The sequence below is a fragment of the Oryza glaberrima genome, chromosome 11 (assembly GCF_000147395.1).
Source record: "Oryza glaberrima chromosome 11, OglaRS2, whole genome shotgun sequence".
In the NCBI taxonomy this organism is placed as follows: Eukaryota; Viridiplantae; Streptophyta; class Magnoliopsida; order Poales; family Poaceae; genus Oryza; species Oryza glaberrima.
This window is the reverse complement of record NC_068336.1, coordinates 21,161,252-21,180,145: the sequence shown is the minus strand read 5'-3', so window position 1 is coordinate 21,180,145 and position 18,894 is coordinate 21,161,252. Positions and strand designations below refer to the sequence as shown.

The window sequence follows — 18,894 nt, the reverse complement described above, 5'->3', positions numbered from 1 at the left end:
GGGCAGCCCATTGGCAATCTACACTTTAGGGGAAGCATTATCCAATGTAACATTGTCCTTTCCATGGCATGATTGATCACCGTGTATGACGCTGTCCAAAAAGACATGATGTGTGTCTGTTACTATTATTAATATCTTAATATGGACAAAATGGCACAATGAGAGTGAAGAAATGACTGGTGTAGAATGGCCGACCGGGAAGGGATATATAGCCTCTGCTTACACAACTGCGCCACTCATTGTGACGTGTGGCCATGTCCCCTCCTCCCCCTCCCCTTCCGGTGAACGGTCACACTCCACTCAATACGATCGATGAGACGAGCACAGCCCATGGGCTGTACAGGAAAAGGCTGAAACGTGGAATAAGGCCAAGAAAGATACGCAAATCCCCAACAGAATCATCATTGTCGGGCAAATATCCATGTGGACAAAGACACAAGAACGGTTGCAAAAATAATAATGCCAAAATTTCCATGTTTCGTCAGGAACCTCGGCCGAAAGGAGTCGCCTCATACCACACCCAGCCCAGAATACGGACTCTGTGGAAGTTCCCTACTCACCCTTCTCATGAGGGGCTTGTTGGAGGTACGGAGTATGTCATATATAGAACAATATTAACAAAGTTTGTAATATGCCGCTTTCCAGTAGTAAACAAAATTTTACCTGGAGAGTTCTTCCAAAGGGTGATCAACAACTTGGAGCTCTTGCCTGAATATTCTTGACTTCTTCTCACTTATCTATACTTCATCCTCACCTATTACAACCTCCTCCAGAACCAGTCCTCGCACACCCTCCCCTCCCGAGTCCCGACCCACTTGATCAGCATCTCCTTCATCTCCGGCAAGAAGACGAAGGAGACGCCAATCCAGTTGCATCTACGATAAATAAAATATGGATGCAAAGCTTTCTGTCTAATGATATTTCCATGGTAATTACAGTTCTATGATTGTCCCAAATTGACCAAATTAAGAACCAATCACAAGAATTATAGATTTCAGAATTTTAAAAAGGACCATCCTTTTTTTTAAAAAAAAAATCGCTAACTGTAGCAACCAAACGAGGGGCCAATTTGCAAAAGTAGAGGCCGCGTCCAGTACACTCCAGTGGGGTAGATCTCAGCCGTTGGATCGAGAAGTGATGCGCCGTCCATTCATCACCCCACGTCATCGCCCAATCCGCAGCCGCAGCCGCCGCCGCCTCGCCGGCGCTTCCCTCGCCGGAGAAGATGGGCGCCGCCGCGAAGCCCCCACCCTTCGTCTGCTTCAAGTGGCCATGGGGCCCCGACCCCAAGGCAACGAGCCCTAGCCCTAGCCCGAGCCCCTGCGGCGACCTCGAGATGCCCTGGCTGCTCAAGTCCATCCGCACCGTGGCACAGGGCCTCCTCATCGCCGGCGACCTCCCCTCCCCCTCGCCGGACGGGGGAGGAGGCGGCGGTGGGGCGAGGACGAGGGGGAGGAGGAGGCGGCTGGGCCCTGGGCTGGCGGCGGAGGCGGACCGCGGGGAGGCGGAGCAGCGGGCGCTCGCGGCGGCGCTGGCGAGCGGGAGGGACGCGACCGTGCTGGAGTTCTACTCGCCCCGGTGCCGCCTGTGCGCGTCGCTGCAGGGGCTCGTGCGCGAGCTCGAGGACGGCGCCGGCGGGCGGGCCGGCTTCCTGCTCGCCGACGCCGAGGACGACCGGTGGCTCCCCGAGGTGAGGCGCCTTCGCCCGATTGCATTGCTCTGCGCCCCCATAGATTTGTGATGATGATTTGGGCGTTAGTTTCCAACTTCGAGGGTGCCTTCGCAATGACATGTTAGTTGGATGAGATTGGTCTCCTGATTCTAATTTTGAGATGAGATGATTTAATAGCGTGTGTATTGATTGGTAGAAAATGAATATGTCATGTTCATAGGTTCTATGGTGAAATTCAGACTTGGGCCGTTGATTAATTTGTGAGACGTGCTGTAATCCTGCTTTAGAATGATCGTTGATGGCTTCACGTCCTGGCTTAACTCTACTTCAAGTTGTGTGAATTGGGCATTGGAAATTACTGCTTTAGGTGCCATCTTTGTGTCTTCAGTGGTTAAATAGTTTATAGCTATTGATTAATGTGTTAGTAAATTGTCTGACAGTGAAAATGTGGGGATCAGAGGAGCTCCTCGCTGTTGATAATGTACATGTAACTTCTGCCCTACAGTGCATAATCAATTGTGGACATGGGAGTAAGGAAATATGATGTTTATCTTGGTCTGGGGACTAAAGTGTTCTACCATCATGTGGTGGTTTCCTGTTATTAACTGTCTTGGTGAAGATTCATTACAATTGTGATGTGTAACAATGGAGCTCAATTAAATCGTTAGTGTCAACTTTGGGCTGTGATAGTAACAGGAAGTTGTGCTCTGTGTTAGATTTCTTTTGAAAATTGTTAAGTAGTATGCATTTCTCAGATTTTCATATGGAGTAAATAGTTGAATCTGGACTTACATTTTGCATCCTTGCTGTTTTCCTTTTTTCTACTCTCGTAACCTTTTGTATATTTGTTTGGCTATCCAACAACAACTTATTCTTTTGGGATATTTTGAGGCTCTGAACCATGCTTACATGATTTGGTAAAGTTGCATGCTGAACCATGGTTGGTTATGGTGTCATGTTGTACTTGCCCTGTTACTGAACTATTGTATCTAGTAATATCTACTAGTATTGTCTATCTCTTGTTGTTCGACAAACGTTTTGTCCCAATACATGGTAACTGACCAAGCTTATGAAAGATGTTTAGCACTTTCTGCATACACGTGGGAGCTGTATGCCTGTATTCCTGTCATAGTATTGCACTATCTCACATACACATGTTGAGTTGTTTCCAGTTTCTAACAGCAACATTTCTTCGTACATTTTCAGCTTCTGCATTACGACATCAGATATGTCCCGTGCTTTGTGCTTCTGGACAAGAACGGTCGAGCTTTAGCAAAGACTGGAGTACCAACTAGCAGGCAGCACGTCATCGCTGGCCTTCATCACCTTCTTAACATGAATCAGATATCTGTGCAAGAAGGGAAGAAGAGCACACCATGATGAAAAGTTCCTTACTTCCTTGAGCAAGCTATATAGTTGTTAGTGTGTCAGAATTCAGATGGTGCATTTTGGTTACCAAGCATGTCGATCAACAATGCTGAAAAAATCTTATTTTTTTTGAGTTAGGCATAAATGTTCTGTTTTCTGTCTATATTCTTGAACCGAATGATGTGTTCTGAAAAATTCAGAATATGAGGGCTTTTGGTTTAGATGCTGCTTCTGAAATTTGTGTACAGCTATTGATGTTTTGGGAGAAATGGATATAATTCGTGGAAGAAACCATGTATACCTTTGATCTAAAATGCTTGGGGATTAGCGCACGTGTGTTTCCAACGAATAATTCGTGTGGAAGTTTTCGGGTGAAAGTTTTGGAGCCACTGTTGAAAGTTTTGTATGATTTGAACCTGGAACTGCATGATTTTGAGTTAAAAGTTACTCTTTCCGTTTGTCGTTTTGATTTCAGGTTTGACCAAATTTGTACAAAAGAGTAGTAACATTTTTAACCTAAGACAAATATATTCAATTACTGATTTATAATAAAGCTAATTTAATGTTGTAAATATTACTATATTTGTCTACAAATTAATTAAAGGAGTAGTTTGACATTGACGAAAGTTAAAATGACTTATAGTCTGAAATAGAGGGAGTAGTAATTTGTAATCCTGTAAAGAATTAGCAGAAATTCTCATGATCTAAGGCCTGAACCATCATAAGCTAGTCATAACCATCAAAACATAAAAATCGACAAGAAATTAGGCGCATTATTTTGCCTGGCCGCTGATCTTCGATCCGACGGCTATCCTGACCCCAGAGGGTTATCCGAGTAAAAAAAGATCCCTACCCCCGTCTCCTCTCCTCTCCACCACATCCAAAACCCAACCTCGCCATGGCGGCGCCGCTCACCGCCGCCGCCGCGCTCCGCCTCGGCCGGGGCATCAGCCACCGCCGCGCCCTCCTCCTCTCCCCCCTCCTCCTCCGCCGCTGCTGCTTCTCCCCGCCCCCCGGCGCCGCTCCTCGATGCCTCTCCAGCGCCGCCCACCCGCCCCCGCCTTCTCCACGCCGCCTCGCCCGCTCTGGCCCCGCCCGTCCGCTCGCCGCATCCGCCGCCGCCACGGCGGTGTCCGAGGCGCACACAGAGTAATGGGCCCGTTTTCTTTTTGCAGCTCCCCCTCTCACTTCTTCCTCCTGCTGTCCTGATTGTAAAGGTTGCTGGGTAACAGACGAACAGTGGCACTGTAGTGTTATAAAAAGTAGGCTATATTACTAGAATTGAGCACATTGTAATACAAGGAAGATTAGCAAGCAGTGCGAGTTGTTAGGTGGAATTATTCTAAGGTTTTTGGTGGGGGTGATGATCAGTGGTGTGCGCGCGTCTGCTGCCTAATTCTAATTGGAATGTTAAAAATCAGTGCTAAAGTTGTGTTTAGTGCGATAAAGAGATTGCAAAGAGATGAGAACAGTAACAATCCATGTGTTATGGTGGAAAAATGTAAATCCTAGAAAATAGACGTTCTGAGGAATTGTTTTGTTGTGTAGAAAACACATAATTTTCATTCTTTAGTTAATTCATGTTGAGTGGGGTACCTAAGTATGGGTATATTCTAATTTCTTACCCGGGGAATTTCTCTGATCAGTGCTGAAATATTTCACCTCTTTTGGGAAATGATTTCAATTGCCAATAACTTTGCATCTCCGAATTTATTTTCCTTTTTGTACTAGGTAGTTATCTTTCTTGTGACACCGAACCTTGAAGGATTCAAAGACTTGTTCTTTTGCTTTACACAAATAGTTTTGCTATCCCAATTTACTATGCTTACTTCATACTTCTCCTTTTGATTTGACTGAAAGCTTTGCTGACCCCATGCTTTGTTTTTGTGGTTTTTCTAGTTTAGAGTCTGGTCTGATGACAGCAAGCAAGGGTCGCATTTACCATGAGACATATGGGTGCCAAATGAATGTAAACGACATGGAGATTGTGCTTTCTATCATGAAAAATGAAGGGTATGATGAAATTGTCCCTGACCCTGAGAGTGCAGAGATAATATTTATCAACACATGCGCAATCCGTGACAATGCAGAGCAGAAAGTCTGGCAGCGACTGAACTACTTTTGGTTCCTGAAAAGGCAATGGAAAGCTAATGTTGCTGCAGGGCGGTCAAGATCTCTGCGGCCTCCAAAGATTGCTGTCCTTGGGTGCATGGCGGAGCGATTGAAGGAGAAAATTCTCGATTCTGATAAGATGGTTGATGTTGTCTGTGGACCTGATGCGTATAGGGACTTGCCTAGGTTGCTGCAGGAAGTTGATTATGGGCAGAAGGGTATCAACACACTCCTCTCACTCGAGGAGACGTATGCTGACATCACCCCAGTTAGGATCTCTGACAATTCAGTGACCGCATTTGTATCAATTATGAGGGGTTGCAACAATATGTGCTCCTTTTGTATCGTTCCTTTCACTAGAGGTAGGGAAAGGTCCCGTCCAGTGTCTTCAATTGTCCGAGAAGTTGGTGAACTCTGGAAAGCAGGCGTGAAGGAAGTAATGCTTCTTGGTCAGAATGTAAACAGTTATAACGACACTTCTGAAGTTGAGGAATTAGAGCCTGGTAAAAACTGGGAGCTCAGTGAAGGGTTTTCTAGCATGTGCAAGGTGAAGAATATGGGGTTGCGCTTTGCTGATCTCCTGGATCAGTTATCTTTGGAATACCCTGAGATGCGGTTCAGGTTTACCTCTCCACATCCAAAGGATTACCCAGACGAGCTTTTATATTTAATGCGGGATAGGCACAATGTTTGCAAACTTATTCATATGCCAGCTCAATCAGGCAGCTCAGCAGTGCTGGAACGTATGCGTCGGGGTTATACTAGAGAGGCATACTTGGAGCTTGTGCAGAAAATCCGTAGTATCGTTCCAGATGTTGGGTTAAGCAGTGATTTCATTAGTGGTAAGCCATTTTTCCGAGATCATCATTTTATGGCCTTATGGTCTATCTTACATTTGTTTCCTGCTTTTGGAAGTTGCAATATTTTCTATGAAGTACTAGCAATGTGGATGTTTATTTCTTGTTTGGCTGCTTCAAGAAAGGGTGATAGACCATATGCTGTACCTCCTGTGGATGCGGATAGTAGTAAGGATATAATAACCTGAGTTGGAAAATGATGTGCTAGCTAAGTACCACCAAGTCACTGAATAAAACTAGCATGCGTGTTTAGAGTTTGAGACTATATCCTGTTTGACTAATTTGTTGCATGCTCACAAATGTGTCACTTGCACTTGAGAATATCTTCTAGGTACAACTTAGAACTAGGTTGACCATAAGTCCATACTATATTTTTGGCCTAACCAGATCCACATTCTATATTTATTTCTATATGCTCCTTTTCTTATTTCCATGGTAGTTCAAATGTATATCCTCTAGTTCCATTCCACTCCCCTTAATTATTCATACTGAAAAACTGAAAATGCTTTAGTTTTACTATAATACTACAACAATATCAGCTGTCTTGTTAGATGACTTTGACAAGTCCTGCTGTCGAACCAGATTTCTTGTGAAGTTATGCTGTGACTTGCATTTTGTTTCTGCAATTTGCCATTTTACAATTAGCTATTACACATCTGTTTTCTGAGTGCACTTCGTTAATGATTATTCACTTCTATTTTGACAAAAAAAAAATCTCTTGTGTATTAGGTTTTTGTGGAGAGACAGAAGAGGAACATGCTGAGACTCTTACCCTTGTAAGGGCTGTTGGATACGATATGGCCTACATGTTTGCATATAGCATGAGAGAAAAGACTCATGCTCATCGGAATTATGTGGATGATGTCCCCGATGATGTCAAGCAGAGGAGACTTGCAGAGCTAATCAGCACCTTCCGTGAAACCACAGCGAAGATCTACGATTCTCAGGTTGGGACAGTACAGCTAGTTCTAGTCGAGGGACCGAACAAGCGGGCTCCCGAAACTGAGATGATTGGAAAAACCGACAGGGGGCATAGGGTTTCGTTTGCGACCGTCCCTGTACCGCATACATTTGAAGGTGATGAACTGCGCAAGCCAGTGGTTGGTGACTTCATTGAGGTGAAAATCACCAAGTCATCAACAGCATCATTATCTGGGGATGTAATCGCGCGCACAAGCTTGAGCAAGTTCTACAAGAATCATTCATCTGAAGCACATGCTGTTGCGGCTTAAGGATTACTAGTTGAGTTTGTAGCAGGCCACATCTCAACTGAATCAGATACCCTTGCCATGACCTCTATCTTGAAATGACTGATAAGTTAGATCATACAATGCAATTTAACTGGGTTTGGACTTCTTTCGAAGAAAAAAAAAATGGTGACTCAGTTTTGTGAAGACAACTAATGTGATATGCTTTTGGCATTCGAAGCCAAAACAATCACCAGCATTTAGTCTGCTAGTCATGTGAAGAAATGCCTCTTCTCTTATGAAGTCTGTATTATCATGTAAAGAGTTTAAGCACTACTGGCCAACAACATTTGTTTCTTTTGCAAGTTACTGCAACTCGGCAGCGTGAGGTTTATTTATTTATTTTCTTCTTTGGGAATGAATGTTGTCCTTGTAAAATAGAACATTCATTGTATGATGCAGATTTTGCGATGGGTATCATAGGATTCTCTGTTGAATCCTTAGGGTATCTTGGACTATTTTTCTTGCCACTGCAGAGTTGGTTCCACTATAGGACTGCACACCAGTGAATCTGTTGCTGCACACAAACGTTAGTGACCCTAAGTTTTGCTAACTGCTCCCTGAAACTTATTATTTTTTTCAGTAGTAGCCTTGTCTGTACAGAACACCAAGTTGATTTATCTGCAGAATTCATAACTGAAATGATGATCACGTACACCATATAATAATTTTGGGGCGATAGTATATTCAGTAGAGAGACAGATTTTCAAGTAGAGCAAGGCAAGTGTGAATTTCTGCCCAAAAAATATTTACAGTAGTAATGCAATTGATGTTACACTGTTTTTACATCTATCTAACTCATCTACTGCATTTTTGTAATGATGCTCTACACAGGTCAAACAGACAGCATGAAAATCTATGGCTTAGCTCTGTACAAAGGCTAGCAAATTATGTGAATTGCCGATAGCAATATGCAAGACGTTCACATCATGAAACAGCAGCCACCTGCTGCCGCAGCGGCGTGAGAAGCCTTGCAAGAGGTAGAGGCACGTGCGCTTTTACAAAGGTACCATTTTCCATGTACTCCTGCAATAAATATTTTGTGGAAACATCGTTGTTATCTTCAAGTAAAAAGGATAAAGGTTTTACCAAGCATTCAATTTAAAAGTTAGAGCATATTAATAGGCAAAACCATGTTTTAAATGATCGAGCTACTCACCGTTTTCTCAACCATCCCAACCTTGTGTATGTCACTCAGGAGCTCTCCTTTGTCATATGGAACAAAAGCTTCTATCGGCACCAATGAGTCCTGTAGAAGATAGATAGGCATAATTCTAGAAAAAAAATAAAACAAGCAAAAACACCTAACACAAGCTTATATCTGAACTTGGGGAACAAATCGTACTTTCAACTTTGCTTGAATTGCATTGCAGAACTCCTCCAAACCATCACCATTGATGGCTGATATGCAGATTATCCCTTGTTTCTCAGCTTCCTCTTTCACTCTCAGTGTGTCATCAGTATTGTCAATCTACATGCCATATATTTTGGTCAAGAATTTCAAAAGCCATCATTATATAATTCAGCATGATATATATCCTGATATTATAGAGTTACTGATTAAATAAAAATGCTTAGTGCACCCAAACTGCATTACAGAGAGCTTAAAATTAGGGGCAACCTCTACTCAAAAGGCTTTAGTATTGTCAATGTGATAAATGTTATAGCATATACGCCAGATTAAACTTAGAGCAGCCGTATCATCATAATATCGTCCATACAGGCTGTAGCACTTGAAATTTGTTGAAATCATTGAGCAATGCATTTAGGAACTAACCTTATTCCATACGACCAACTTGGGAATTGACTCTATATCCAACTCCTTCAACACTTTGTCAACAGCATCTATCTGCTGTTGAGCTAATGGATGGCTGGAAAGCATATGAGAAAAACATTAATATTTAACACAACACGCATAGATGCATTATGTTGAATTTACAATGTGGCGAAAAACCTTTGCATGCCAGTTGCTCACCTGATATCTACAAGATGAACTATAACTGATGATTCCGATATCTCCTCCAATGTTGCTCTAAATGCTGCTACCTGGACAACAGGACAAGTGCCAATAGTTAATTTGCTTGTTAGCATCAGCAAAGGAGGGGAAATCATAATCCTCTGTTATGTGATTTTTCTGTGTAAACTTTGAATAAGGACAATCATGCACATCATGGGTATTCTAGAAGCAATATTTGCATAAGAGTGCCATGCTTTGGAAAACATCTTACCAACATAGTAGGTAATTTTTGAATGAATCCAACAGTATCTGTTAGGAGGAATTCAGTGCCATTCTTCATCTGCAAAGTAGTGCACATTTAGTCAGTAAACCATCAAGAAAATATCAATGAAAACTAAAACATTATTCGTAGACCTATTATCAATGAAGCATTATTACAGAAATATCATCTCTTCCATACATGCGTGTCACCAGAAGAAATTCCCCAACAGATAAAAACGATAATGAGGCTAGATGTTATTTATCCCCAGATTACACACTTCACACAGAACCTTACATATTATTATAATATTACTGAGGCCTGATAACGTACCAAAACCCTCCTTGTTGTTGGATCCAGTGTGGCAAACAATTTATCCTCTGCAAGTACATCAGCCCCAGTTAAGCGGTTCAACAGTGTACTTTTCCCAGCATTTGTATATCCCACCTAAAAGTTTTCAAAGTGAATATATTAACAAATTATAGTGAATAGGAAACTTCCTATTATATTTGAGAAGAACTTCATGATTATACCAGAGAAACAACAGGAATAGGCACTGATTGCCGACGGTTGCGGTACAGCTTCCGATGTTTTCGGACAGACTCCAATTCTTTCCTTAAAGCACTTATCTATCAATGGCACTTGATTCGAGAATCATTAGAAAAAAAAATATTATCCATGCAGATTGGACAATACACTTTGTGAAAAAAAATACAAGCCTTCCAATTAATTATCAATGGAGCTTGTCATTAACTATTAAATGGCTACAGATCATCATTTTTTTTGTTCCACGCAGGTGATAAAAGTGGTAAGTCAATGATCAAGATGCTGCAAAATGCATGTTCTTTCACTGATGGAAGTAGTAACAACCAACACATTAAACATATCTGGTGATATTCTCCACAGTCCACACATCTAGGTGACAGCACATACACACTGAACGGAAGTCTACATAAACTATTTCGATGGGAAAATCTGAAGTAGCAAATACATGGATCAGGAAACAATGCATAAATATGTGTATACAGCAAAGTAGTTTGGTATTTGGTGCAAAGCAAAATATATAAATCGTTGAACTTTTAGTAAGAGAATATTACTTGTGTTCTCAAGATGCGCTTGTCAACTTCAATTTGTTTCTCACCCATACCCTTGACTTGACCTCCTGACTGTCGTTCAAGATGACTCCACATCTTTGTCAACCTTGGAAGTTGATATTCCATTTGTGCCAAAGTGACCTAAAAGGATGATTGCACATGAAAATCAATTCTAAATCAAATGCAGTACTGTAGTTAGTTTCAACTCCAAAGGAGTCTCAATCGAGGCCATACATCACAAAATATCTATGTAGAAATTTTGATATTCCGATCTTGCATAGTCAATGCAGACTTGCAAAACACTACCAAAAGCAATATGATTTTGTACAGTGCACGCCATTTCATGAAGATAGTCAGCTAATGTACTGGCATGCAGATTTTTCTACCAAGATATCTACTGTTCCGATAAGGTTGGACCTAATTACTCAACATGCGTTGAGCCACATCATCTAGAAAAGAAGGGCTGTTGGATCACGACCATAAATGTATTTTGTATGCTAACCGTTATGTATTAATTATAGCTTAACATATTGTCTCACCTTTAATTCAATGTTGTTTTTAAGTGTTTTAGAAGGACTTCTAAAATCCCGCAGCAAGCTGCGGGGTATCCACTAGTTATAGTTGTAATAGTTCGCATTTGCCAGAGCCTAAAAGCTCACCAAAGCAACTTACCACTGATAGCTGGTAAAGGAACTGTCATTAGCATTTTATTGAAAAGATTATGTTCTTTATCATCCAAATATAGATGAGTGAAATGTCATAGGAATTTTTATAACTACAAAGACAGTTCTTGTTACAAGGAGAAATTTCTGCTAATAACACAGCTGCTTATTATACAATTAAATCCATGTCGCTTGTCTAGAAAATGACACCAAGATGTTAAGTTCAGTTCACCTGTAGAGCAGCTTCATGTGTTGCAGCCCTTTGGTTAAATATGTCCAGAATAAGAGCAGTCCTGTCACAGACTCGAACGCCCCCACCAAATGACTTCTCCAAGTTACGCAATTGTCTGAATTGATAACATAGCAAATGATCAAGGATAAAATCTTGGAATAAGATATAGCAAACAGGGAAAAGAAGAAAAATCGAGTCTTGCAGAAGTAGGTAATGATCATCTTACCCAGGGGACAACTCATCATCGAAAATCACAGTCTCAACATCATGGGCATGAATTGCGCTCTTGATTTCAGCAACTTTGCCTGAACCAATATAAGTCCTTGGATTTGGGGTAGAAAGCCTGAACAAAAGCAGAAACCATGAAACATCTGCAGCTCAAACAAGACATGTATAGAATAACACACTAAGGAAATACAATTCATATACATTATCTCGAAAGGGGATATAATTCATATAGCAAAAATGTAATATGATTCAACATTTCAACTGGCAGATAATAGACTGTTGTTTGTGGCATCTTTTCACGTCATCAGGGTAAGATAACAATGCAAAAACTTTTGAAATTAATTTATACTGGATTGATGAAAAGTCCTGGCAAAGCTGTGGCACGTTTTCAGAACCATACTTCAACGAACATTACCATGTCCTTTTGTAGAGGTTGAATTTTGTCATAGAATTCCCTAAAGCCAGACATAGGGTGTGGCGTGAAATTGAGTGTCATTACTTTCCTCAGCATTCCCAATTTATGCTTTTGACTGACGATATGATTGCACAAACTAGCTAACCAGATTTTTCCATTCAGTACATCATTATGACACTCATCCATCAATATTAGTTCAACTTTTGCACATGAAGCGTCACAAGAATGGACATCCATGCAAGAAACGAGGTTGTATATCCAAATGCATACCATCTCTTAGGAAGCATAACCACATTACGCGACCACATTCAATCAATTATATGACACCTCACGCCACGCCAACAAACTACAATCTGATTCGGGACTTACTTTTGGTAGGTTGAGCCGACAACCATGAGCCCGGCGGTATCCGCTAGCTGCTCCAGCTCCTCAAGCGATTCCTCTATACTGAACATACTTCCTCCACTCCTCTTGCACTCAACCCCAACCAGGTATGCCTTCTCTTGAAAAATCTGCAAAACCCTCCAATTTCAGTAAAATTCGAACCAACAAATTTTCAAATTGCTATGTACAGAGTGAATTATCCATTCTCACATGCAACACAACACAGGTGAGTTAACATCCCAATTAGTTCAGAGAGAAGAGTTTAATTGGACATTGAAAAGATAGATAAATCTACAGGAGGCTACGATGAGGTGCCACTACCTCCTTGCCGTTGATGAGCTTGAACCGGTCGTGCCCCGGCGCGGCCTCCTCCTCCTCCTCCTGTCGCCGCCTGCTCCTCACCGGAGCCCTCGCTGGCTGCTCCTCCTCTTCCTCCTCCTCCCCCGACGGTGCCGCCTCCTCCACCTCCCCCTCCCCCTCCCCTTCTCCCCCTCCATCCGCAACGCCGGGCTCCTCCACCTCGGTCTCCGCTGGCGGCGCGGGGGGCGCGGCCTCGACCAGCCGCTCGTCGAGCGCCCGCGCCACGCCGAAGCTGCGGCGAGGGCGGGAGCAGCGGAGGGAGGCGGGCCTCCGTTGACAGCACGCGGAGGCGGAGGCGGAGGTGGAGGGGAGGGGGAGCGACGCGGCGGCGGCGGCGGCGGCGGTGAAGAAGCAAGCGGCTCTCATGGCGCGCGGCGACGGCGACGGCGACGGCGAGGAGTGACGTGGCGACTCTCCTCGGCGAGTGGCAGTGTGGCTCAGGTGGAGGATGGGTTGAGGTGGGTGAGGCGGGACACGTGGCGCGTTCTCCGCCGTTGGATAGCGTGGGAAATGAGAGGGAGGGGTTTGGGCTGTTAGGTAGCACGAATCTCGATGCAGCCCAGAGGAGAGTAGACACTGCTCTGTGTGTCTGAACTCTGAATTTTGTATGTCTGAATTTTCTGTAACAGCTTACGAGCAGTACACTGAAAAGCAACTTCTTTTTTAAAACAAAATCAAAACATGATTTGCAAAGAAAATGTGACTGTACGATTTGAACCCGTCAATGAAATTTTGCAATCAAGTAATACTCCAGAAGGCAACATAATCACCAAAAAAAAAAACAAAAAGAAGAAGAAACATTGTGATCACAACCACTGTTCATCACAGACCCATCAAAGCAACTCTGAACCTTAACTGAAGTTGAGTGATCATAAATAAAGTAAAGTACTAACAAACAGTGTTCCTTGCCACCACCACCACCACCAACAACAAAAGCCTCTGTTTGCATTGTGAGTATATACATTATATATAAATACATAAATTACATCAAGAACACCCACATCACATAAATTAAGAAAAAGAAGTTATGACTGACACGTGCCATTCTCACATCCCCAAAATAAACAAAGTGAAAATCAGCATAAATTAAAAATAAAACATCACTTCTGAACTTCACCCATGGCAGGCAGTCTCACACAAACCCTCGTGTGCATCATCATCATCATAACTTATTATCTACACCAATACCACATGATTGAAGATTGCAGAAGCCCATCATATCACTCCCAATAATAACTTAGAGAAGAAGAAGAAGAAGAAAAAAACAATAACTCGATTCTTTTTCCTCCTGAATTGGGTGGTTGGTTCCTTCCTCCATGATTGATCCATGCAGCCGAGAGAGAGAGACAGAGAGAGAAGCAGCTAGTGGACGGCGATGTTCATGGCGCTCTGGTCGGAGAGCTTGTGGGCGTGTGGCTTGGGCTGCTTCTTGGAGGCTGCCGGCTTCGCGGTTGCAGGCTGCTGCGGCTTGCCGTTGCTGCTGCTGCTGCTGCTGCATTTGCAGGTGCTGTCGAGGCTGTCGCGGCTGGCGCGGCAGCACGGCCGCGGCGTGCTGTCGCTCTCCTCCGACGAGTTGGAGGCGTCCGCCGCCGTCGAGGCCTTCCTCCTCCCCAGCTTCGGCGACTTGGGCCGCGTCGTCGGCAGCTGCAGAGAAAATGGTGCAGAAACAGTCGTGAGATCAATGTTCTTTTTCTGTTTCTTCTTCTGAAGATTGGATGTGATGAAGTTGAGAGAGTGTTCTTGCCTTCTTGTATTCAGCCTTGGGAGAAGGAGCCTCGTGGTAGAAGCTTGGCATTGGTGTGGCCTTGAACGTCAGGCTCTTCCTCAGCAGCTTCAGGGCTTCCTCCTGTTCTTTCTGCAGGTTCAGATTGTGAAAAATTGTTACAGATCAGCTTCTGAAAAATTGTTCAGACTGCGTCTATGCTCTTTAGAGTGTTGGTAACTTGATATATTTCAGCTTAAGACTGTCTTGTGATGCCCATTAATTTGGATATTTGAAAGTAAACCTGATTTTTTTTGTTTGTTGAACCAAGAGCTGCTCATGGATACTGCATCTCTGATTCTGTTCTTTCAGCTAGAAGAATATTGTGGCTATAAAGAACAATTACAACTAATCATGAACTGTTTTTAACTACTGTTTTCAAAAGATCATTTCTCACTAATCTCTAGTGCTCTTAATCATATAGGTAGGGAAAAAAGTTTAGGTTATGTGCATAACTGAACCATGATCAAGAGTATTGACAGAACTTCAACTACTCCAAAATAGTTGGCAAAATTCAGGTTATGCTATCTGAACCTCAAAGGGGGTTATGGAATATGGAGACAGATGAATATACATATCCATGGGAAATGGACGCATTAAAATCAAAGATAAATACCTTCAATTTAGCCTCCAACTGATTTTTCTCTTCCTCCAAAGCTTGGTGCTTCTCCTCCAACTTCATGTAAAACTGAATAAAATCATGAAAATAAACAAATGAGCAATTTTACCCTTTTTACCCACCATATTTCATATTTTAATGTTTAATAAATAATGTATATACTTCTCTGCGCTTCTCGGCACGTTCAGTACATCTGAAAACTGGGCCTGCTGGAACTGTTGTGGTCCTTCCATTTGATGATTTCCTGCATTTCAAGAGCTAAATGAATTAGGCGCTGTGAAGGAAAAAGAGGTTGTGCAATCATATAACACGAGGTTGGTGCAAAAGTTGTCAAGCTTACGAGTTGGTGAGAGTAGAAGCATTCCCTTCGTCTGTATTAGTAGCTTGCAGTGACTTCCTTGTAGTTGCAGATGCACTTCTCTGTAAAAATATATAGAAGGAATTCATGATTCATATGCAAGAAAGCATTCAATTTGGTCAGATTTATGAGAAACTTTTGTTTCTTTAGTGAGAAAAATACGGCACTTTTATTCTACTGTAAAGAAACTGAAAAGACATATAGTATACTTTCCATATGTTTCAGTTCACAAATTTCATGAATTCCATTACTTAAGTGAAAAATTAAAGATTCATGAAATTGAACATGTCAAAGAAATGGAATTACCTTCATCTTCTTTGTCGAAGTTGTCAAGACACACTTTGCATTTTGGAAGACATTTCCATTTCCATTTCCAGCACAAGCTTTGTCATTTGACAGATCAGGAGGGTGGCCAGTAGCATCATCTGTCTCTGATGGAGCAGCATCCTTAGCTTCTTGAACATCTTCCATCGATGTGACCGAGGTACTGTCACTTCCTGCTGTTTCTGCCATTGGAGACAACAGATCCTGATTCTCCTGTTTATCACCATTGTTCTCATCACTCTGCTGCATCACATCTCCCTTTTCAGCATTATTAGCAGGAGATGCTTCATATGGTTCTGAATTCACTGGCTCTGAATTCATAGCATCATTGTTGTCAGTAGACTTCTCACTTGCCAAGGGAACAACATTTTCTGTAGCTCCATTGGCTCCATCAGATTCCAAAGGTTCAGAGATTGAATTATCAGATTGCTCAACTAGAACAACATTTACTGTGGCAGGCACTTCTGATGGATGAGGAACACTTGTATCATCAGATACATCTATGTTGTCACTAGCAGGAGTGATAGTAACAGTAGAATCCAGCTCCTCATTGAAGGATTGAGGTACAATTTCAATACCCATACTACTCCTGAAGAAGTGATACTTCAATGAGTACTTACTGTTGATAACCTTCAAAATAAAGATATCACATGTTAGGACAATATGATACTTTTTTAATCAAATAAAGACATGGAGTAAGGGACAATATTGACCAGAGAAAGGAAAATAGGACCCTGCACTATTTTCAAAGAACTGAAATTGACAAGCCAACTATGACAAAATCATTTATCCTCCCTGTGGACACTGAAATTATTTACTACCTACCAGGGTCCAGGAACATGACATGCATAGGTGGAAAAGAATGACGTGTGGAGTTTGACAGCATATCTGATTGAAAGCTATTATTTTATTTTGAGATCATTTTATTTTGTTTTCTTGCAATAAGTTGTGGGAATGTTGTCATTATTAAATTGTGAGCAATCATATTATTTTATTTTGAGGGCCATGCAATAAGTTATGGAATGTTGGCATCATCAAATTATGGGAAGACAAAGGGAAAAAAAAAAAAGGAGATAAAAAAGATCACCAAGAATTGACCCCTGTACTGCTAAAAACTAGAAAAAAGAAACAAAGAATTAGAGCACAAGACGTGCACATGTAAATCTTGAATTGACCAACAAAATGATTATTTGATAATTTAACATTTGAAAGTGCTCGGTGTCCTTTAAAAAGCCTAGAACTGCTGTGAATTGTACTTGTTCACTTTATTTTAGGATTTAGCAGCTAAGACCCATCCAATGGTAAAGAAATACAATTTGGAAGTTTGTTGGCATCTAATCTGCATGTCTGTTAAAGCAACAAAACAGCAAGATCTCCATGAAGATTCCGGTTGTGCATCTTGCTAATATTATAAAATTTTATCAAATTTAGATAACTGAACATTTGACGACAGCTGGTACAGGGCCATCTGCACCTCAACCCAAAATTAAAGTAGATCCGTACGCAACGAGACTGATGATGTGTGCAGAATTATTCTTGACATTTTGCCAACCATTTCCAATGAACAAACTGAATACATCCTAAATTATTCTAAACAAGTTGATCATTTCTAGTGCTGAACAAAATGCCACAAAACGTACTATCTAGCATGTATTAAGTCCGAAGTCCAAACTAGTATGATGTTCATATCTTGTAAGACAGCGACATCACGACAACTCAAAGTCCTGTCGGCTTATAACAATACAACATGACAAAGAAGATAAGATTCTCAATTGCGTCATTCATGATCATGAGATCAAAGAACTGACATATCTATCATCAGCTCTGCCTCTTTCTGATGCAAAAATTAACAGTAAGTTTCAGAGCATTGAGCGTCCTTTTTCCAAAATTGAGATGCTTTTTAATCTCAACGCTTTGCTCCGTAGCTGTACTTCCCATTATCTAAACTACGAGATGCAGAGAACGACAAGAGGGCTAAACAGTAAACACTTTCACGATTTCGCATCATCATACAAACCACTAAACAAGAAATGAAGAGATAACAAGAAATGAAGAGATGCTCTTTCTTTCCTAACTATAGCTAGTAGCTAATGCAATGTAAGTTCAGATAAAATGTTAAAACAAGAGTAACCATCAACACAACAGGTTCAGATAAACTAATAAACAAGAATGTCAATTAGCCCAGGTTTCAGAGCTCAGACAAACTGTCAAGCAACAGCAGCACTTGATGCAGGAATTGCAGGTTCAGATAAGCTGCTAAACAACAGAGTATCCACTTTAACCCCATAAAACCTCCAAAACAAAAACCATCCCCTAACTAGAAATGCTAATCGATCGACACATACAGCAAATTAAAACAATCAGCTCATCATGCATCTTACATCATCTAAGAAGCAAAACTGAAGAGAGGTCACCAACCTTTTGCGTTTCTTGAGTCTTTGACTCTTCTCCTCTCCTCTTCTTGGTTGGCTTGCTGAGTTCGATTCCCGGATAGGCACAGTGAGGTGGTGGAGGGTATTTGTAACGGGGAGGAGGCTGTGGACACAGTGGTGGGTTCGTTGGTTCAAACCGGGTTAGCTCGGAGGCAGCTTTCCATGAGAAGGGGGGGCCTTGCCTTTGCTTTGCTTTGCTTTTCTGCTTGGGTCCCTCTGCTGCCTCCTCCTCTCTTCTTGTTAGCTCTGCTTTGGCTGTGTTTAGTTAGGGAAAAGGAAATTTTTGGGTGTCACATCAGACGTTTGACCGGATGTCGGAAGGGGTTTTCAGACACGAATGAAAAAACTAATTTCAGAACTCGCCTGGAAACCGCGAGACGAATCTTTTGAGCCTACTTAAGCCGTCATTAGCACACGTGGGTTACTGTAGCACTTATGGCTAATCATGGCCTAATTAGGCTCAAAAGATTCGTCTCGTGATTTATAGCTAAACTGTGCAATTGGTTTTTCTTTTTGTCCACATTTAATGCTCCATACATGTGTTCAAAGATT

At 41.9% G+C, this 18,894-nt stretch overlaps 4 protein-coding genes across 4 annotated transcripts; 2 read left to right on the top strand and 2 right to left on the bottom strand.

The window, feature by feature from the left end:
* The first annotated feature begins 1,097 nt into the window (after positions 1-1,097).
* LOC127755581 (uncharacterized) lies at positions 1,098-3,514 on the top strand. The gene is made up of 2 exons (XM_052281260.1): positions 1,098-1,690; positions 2,879-3,514. The coding sequence occupies exons 1-2, from the start codon at positions 1,226-1,228 to the stop codon at positions 3,050-3,052; spliced, it is 639 nt and encodes a 212-aa protein (XP_052137220.1). The 5' UTR covers positions 1,098-1,225; the 3' UTR covers positions 3,053-3,514.
* A 388-nt stretch (positions 3,515-3,902) lies between these two features.
* LOC127753991 (CDK5RAP1-like protein) lies at positions 3,903-7,704 on the top strand. Its single transcript, XM_052279445.1, has 3 exons — positions 3,903-4,189; positions 4,940-5,994; positions 6,739-7,704. Exons 1-3 carry the CDS (start codon positions 3,939-3,941, stop codon positions 7,239-7,241), a joined length of 1,809 nt encoding a protein of 602 aa, XP_052135405.1. The 5' UTR covers positions 3,903-3,938; the 3' UTR covers positions 7,242-7,704.
* Positions 7,705-7,940: 236 nt separating this feature from the next.
* LOC127753992 (uncharacterized) lies at positions 7,941-13,296 on the bottom strand. Its single transcript, XM_052279446.1, has 13 exons — positions 12,809-13,296; positions 12,473-12,615; positions 11,687-11,803; positions 11,461-11,575; positions 10,570-10,707; positions 10,006-10,101; positions 9,806-9,919; positions 9,485-9,553; positions 9,232-9,302; positions 9,034-9,127; positions 8,602-8,727; positions 8,416-8,505; positions 7,941-8,282 (listed from the first exon to the last, which is right to left on the bottom strand). The coding sequence occupies exons 1-13, from the start codon at positions 13,211-13,213 to the stop codon at positions 8,184-8,186; spliced, it is 1,677 nt and encodes a 558-aa protein (XP_052135406.1). The 5' UTR covers positions 13,214-13,296; the 3' UTR covers positions 7,941-8,183.
* Positions 13,297-13,769: 473 nt separating this feature from the next.
* On the bottom strand, positions 13,770-18,514 carry LOC127753993 (protein WVD2-like 1). Its single transcript, XM_052279447.1, has 7 exons — positions 18,329-18,514; positions 15,893-16,540; positions 15,569-15,648; positions 15,391-15,472; positions 15,226-15,297; positions 14,592-14,702; positions 13,770-14,491 (listed from the first exon to the last, which is right to left on the bottom strand). Exons 2-7 carry the CDS (start codon positions 16,490-16,492, stop codon positions 14,210-14,212), a joined length of 1,227 nt encoding a protein of 408 aa, XP_052135407.1. The 5' UTR covers positions 16,493-16,540; positions 18,329-18,514; the 3' UTR covers positions 13,770-14,209.
* Positions 18,515-18,894: the final 380 nt, after the last annotated feature.

Excerpts from the sequence above, each read along its gene's own strand:
- LOC127753991 (XM_052279445.1), top strand. The coding sequence starts at position 3,939 with ATGGCGGCGCCGCTCACCGCCGCCGCCGCGCTCCGCCTCGGCCGGGGC. Across the intron at positions 4,190-4,939 it reads GTGTCCGAGGCGCACACAGA|TTTAGAGTCTGGTCTGATGA; the intron begins GTAATGGGCCCG and ends TGGTTTTTCTAG. Across the intron at positions 5,995-6,738 it reads AAGCAGTGATTTCATTAGTG|GTTTTTGTGGAGAGACAGAA; the intron begins GTAAGCCATTTT and ends CTTGTGTATTAG.
- LOC127753992 (XM_052279446.1), bottom strand. The coding sequence starts at position 13,213 with ATGAGAGCCGCTTGCTTCTTCACCGCCGCCGCCGCCGCCGCCGCGTCG. Across the intron at positions 12,616-12,808 it reads AGCTCATCAACGGCAAGGAG|ATTTTTCAAGAGAAGGCATA; the intron begins GTAGTGGCACCT and ends AGGGTTTTGCAG. Across the intron at positions 9,303-9,484 it reads AAAAATTACCTACTATGTTG|GTAGCAGCATTTAGAGCAAC; the intron begins GTAAGATGTTTT and ends CCTGTTGTCCAG.
- LOC127753993 (XM_052279447.1), bottom strand. The coding sequence starts at position 16,492 with ATGGGTATTGAAATTGTACCTCAATCCTTCAATGAGGAGCTGGATTCT. Across the intron at positions 15,298-15,390 it reads GTGCCGAGAAGCGCAGAGAA|TTTTACATGAAGTTGGAGGA; the intron begins GTATATACATTA and ends GATTTTATTCAG. Across the intron at positions 14,492-14,591 it reads CCAAGGCTGAATACAAGAAG|CTGCCGACGACGCGGCCCAA; the intron begins GCAAGAACACTC and ends TTTTCTCTGCAG.
- LOC127755581 (XM_052281260.1), top strand. The coding sequence starts at position 1,226 with ATGGGCGCCGCCGCGAAGCCCCCACCCTTCGTCTGCTTCAAGTGGCCA. Across the intron at positions 1,691-2,878 it reads ACGACCGGTGGCTCCCCGAG|CTTCTGCATTACGACATCAG; the intron begins GTGAGGCGCCTT and ends GTACATTTTCAG.